At 36.3% G+C, this 3,993-nt stretch overlaps 1 protein-coding gene across 1 annotated transcript; it reads left to right on the top strand.

The window, feature by feature from the left end:
- The first annotated feature begins 1,734 nt into the window (after positions 1 to 1,734).
- Positions 1,735 to 3,679, top strand: LOC125024767 (gastrula zinc finger protein XlCGF8.2DB-like). Its single transcript, XM_047612515.1, has one exon. It carries the CDS (start codon positions 1,753 to 1,755, stop codon positions 2,887 to 2,889), a length of 1,137 nt encoding a protein of 378 aa, XP_047468471.1. The 5' UTR covers positions 1,735 to 1,752; the 3' UTR covers positions 2,890 to 3,679.
- Positions 3,680 to 3,993: the final 314 nt, after the last annotated feature.

Here is a 3,993-nt window from a genome sequence, read left to right on the forward strand (position 1 = left end):
TAATATCATATTAATAATGGAATCAGCGATATTAAAAATTCAAATTATATGTAAACAGATAAGCTTTCTTCATTTTCACTTGTATATTAATATTACAGAAAAAACAAATCTTTTTGTGTGTATAGTTTCCCATTGTAGATTCTGATTTATATGATTCACTGAGATGAAATCAGTATTTTATTCTGGTATTTTTAATCTTATTTTAAATCTTATATTATTGTATTCTTGTCTTTTAAATCTACTTGCTTATTTACTTATTTACTTACCTTGTTTACTTATTAACTTATTTAAATTTTTGGACACAGACGGAGACTTCACTTTTGGCCGTCTGGTCTTATTTGCAAAAGGATGCTTTCCCGCCATGTTAGGGAGGTAGTCAGTTGGGACAAATTGGGAAATTGGCTGCTTTTTCATATTACCCAAATTCGGATGAATTCAATTATATATTTACTTAAATTATTTTTTATCTGATCGCCTGTGTCACTCTTATCTTCCACAGACACATACTTTCCATTTGAACTGATCACCTTATGCAAGTACCCCTTCCTCTTTACAAAATCTGTGCCATATTCCATGTTTTCCACCCTCTATACCCTTTCCACCACCATTCTGTTCTACAGCGTTCTGCAACGTTCTACATACAAAGGAAAAGCCATACAGCTGCGAGGTGTGCAGCAAGTCCCTCAAATCATAAATCAAATCTAGTTCTCCACATGAGAGTATACACAAAAGGCTATGAAGCTTGCTCTAAAATCTTTTCACGAAACTGTTACCTTATGCGAAATATTTTTGACGTCTAACACATTTTATCCTAATCATTAACTCGTTTCTTTTTTTGTCAACAGTACTTTAATGCCTAGCACGTGTTTGTTCTAAACATTAACCGTTTCCTCGTACAATATTACTCTCAATCTGATCTGATTTGAACGGCCTATAACTTTAATCCCTTACCCTTTTTACAAATCCCCGCCATACTTCATGCCCCCACCCCCCTCCCCCAATTTTTACTCTTTTCACTGTCATTCTGTCCTTAATACACTCTACAACATCCAACACCTAACATTTTTTTTTTTTTTTTTGTCCTAAACATTAACACATTTCAACCCTTTCCCACTACAGAACTTCACCATTGTGCTGTGTTACCTTAGATGTCTAGCACGTTTAAGTCTTCTAACCCTGCCCATTTACCATTCCTCTCCTCAGTATAGTCATCACCTCTACAAGTCACTTTTATTATAACCCTCAGCATTCTTACAGAAATTTCTGACATTATGGAACTTTTTTTTTTTTTTTTTTGGTAAAATCATTTATGATTTTATTGTTACTGGCATTGATATTGATGCTGTAATAATAGTTTTTTTTTATCACAATTAGCACTGGCATTTCTTTTTGTTGGTATTATCAGTGCTGTATTTGTACTGCATACACATATGTGTGATCAGTTTTCATTAAAATGGTGTTATTCTAATTGTCATTAAAATAATGCAAAGTCTCTGAAAATTCCCATCATAAATATGTATTACTTCTGTATTTATATAACAATACATTATGAAATGGTATTTTTTTTTATTACTTTCAGTACCTCATGTTTATTTACCACCACCACCCCCGTTTTTTAATGTAACTTTCGTCATTTTGGTAATAAGTGATACCAAATAGTTTGCAATAGCATTTACATTCTTAATATCAAAAATATGTAGTTCGTTATTAGGTATGCTTTCCATTCACAGGATGAGTTCCCTTGCCGATGGAATGCCTTTGGCCCCAGTCGTGAATGAGGGAATATTAGACACAGGAGTCAGTATCAAAGAAGAGCTCAGCGAAGATATGTCCAAGGATATTTGGTTAGAAATTAAGGAAGAACAGCTCGATTACGCAGATCATGAGAGAGACGAAGTGGGTGACGTGAAAGTGAAACACGAATGTCTTTTCTTTCACAATCTTTATGACCAAAGTCATGAAGCAGATGCAAAGGACTCGTGTGACTTAGTTCAGGATCATAGTGACGTGTTAAGAGTGCCATTGGTGGCTGAGGAATGTTGGAACAACTGTTCACCAGAAGGGGATCAGGCGATACATAAAGAAAGTCTTAAGGATACAGAACCAGAAGTGGAACCGACTTTGAAGCGCCTTGTATGCGAAATGTGCAGCAAGAAATTCTCTAAGAGGAGATATCTCAAAATTCACATGAGAGTCCACACAAAGGAGAAACCCTACAGATGTGATATTTGCGACAAGGGCTTCCCATCCAAAAACAATCTAGTAAAGCATATCAGAGTACATACAAAGGAAAAGCCTTACAGCTGTGAAATTTGCGACAAGGCTTTCTCGGAGAAAGGTCCTCTAGTAACACACATGAGAATACACACAAAGGAGAAGCCGTACAACTGTGAGATTTGCGACAAAGACTTCTCGCATAAAAATAGTCTTGTTAGGCACATGAGAGTACATACAAAGGAGAAACACTATAGCTGTGAGATCTGCGGCAAGAACTTCTCACATAGAGATAGTCTAATTAGGCATATGAGTGTACACGCAAAGGAGAAGCCATTCAACTGTGATATTTGCTTTAAGGCCTTCCCTTCCAAAAGCGTTCTAGCAAGGCATATCAAAGTACATACAAGAGAGAAGCCATACAGCTGTGAGACCTGCAGCAAGGTCTTCCCCGAAAAAGGTCACCTGGTAACACACATGAGAGTACATACAAAGGAGAGGCCATTCAGTTGTGAAGTTTGCAACAAAGCTTTCTCGCATAAAATCAATCTAGTTATCCATATGAGAGTACATACAAAGGAGAAGCCATACAGCTGCGAGGTTTGCAGCAAGGGCTTCTCACATAAATCTAATCTAGTTATCCACATGAGAGTACACACAAAAGAGAAGCCGTAAGGCTATGAAGCTTACTCTAAAATCTTTTCATGAAACCGTACCCAAATGCAAAATCTTTTCACGGAACTGTAACGTAATGCAAAAACTTTTCACGAAACTGTTCCCTAATGCAAAATCTTTTCACGAAACTGTTCCCTAATGCAAAATCTTATCACAAAACTGTTCCCTAATGCAAAATCTTTTCACGAAACTGATCCCTAATGGTGCCCCGTACGAGAGAACACCCAAAAAGAGGAGACAAAGGGACGTGAGATTTGCAACGGGAAAATTAGAAAGCTAATCGGTTGAGCCAGTTGAGGGTACCTGCAAAGGGAGAGCCCCACCGGTGTTATATTTGCAAATGGGGTTCTCATGGAGTCGTCACCTGGTGTAACAAACAGTAGTACAAACAAAGGAAAAAAAACTCATCTCTGCGAAGTTTGAAACAAAGGCTTTGTCACAGAAGGCGATATAAGGCTGAGAGTTTGTTTTCTCTGAGTATAATGTAGTGCGTCATACAGGTGAATACACGCAAACCAGAACCACACAGACATTCGCTTGGGAAAAACCAAGAATACGTAAGGGTTGCAGGACTTATATCTCAGAGGCCTAGAGACATGCTTTCACTCAGAGAAGACATCTCGTGGACAACGCGAATTGCATCGAAGAGCAAGATATTTCATCTAAGAGGAGCACTCTTTCCCTTGACATTATTGGGGAAGAATTGCCCCAGATTTTGATGGATTTTTTTTCTGATTTATGTTATACACGTGATGTGTAGTTCTTGTCTGACATAATAAATTTCCATGTGTTATGACTTGTATCTAAGTGTCCATGGATTTTTTTTTTCTTCAGGTAAACTCATGCCTGCTGTTACTAATTATATAAATATGTATGTGTGATTTGGTTGAGTGTATATGTATATATATATGTATGTGCATGTATGTTTAGTTGAGTTTATATGTATATATATATATATATATATATATATATATATATATATATATGTGTGTGTGTGTGTGTGTATCCATATGTATGTCTATGTGTGTGTTTGTGTGTTACTAATTATGTAAATATGTATATATGTTTAGTTGACTGTATATATATATATATATATATGTGTGT

This window comes from Penaeus chinensis, unplaced genomic scaffold (genome assembly GCF_019202785.1).
Source record: "Penaeus chinensis breed Huanghai No. 1 unplaced genomic scaffold, ASM1920278v2 CTG_4527, whole genome shotgun sequence".
NCBI classification, from domain to species: Eukaryota; Metazoa; Arthropoda; class Malacostraca; order Decapoda; family Penaeidae; genus Penaeus; species Penaeus chinensis.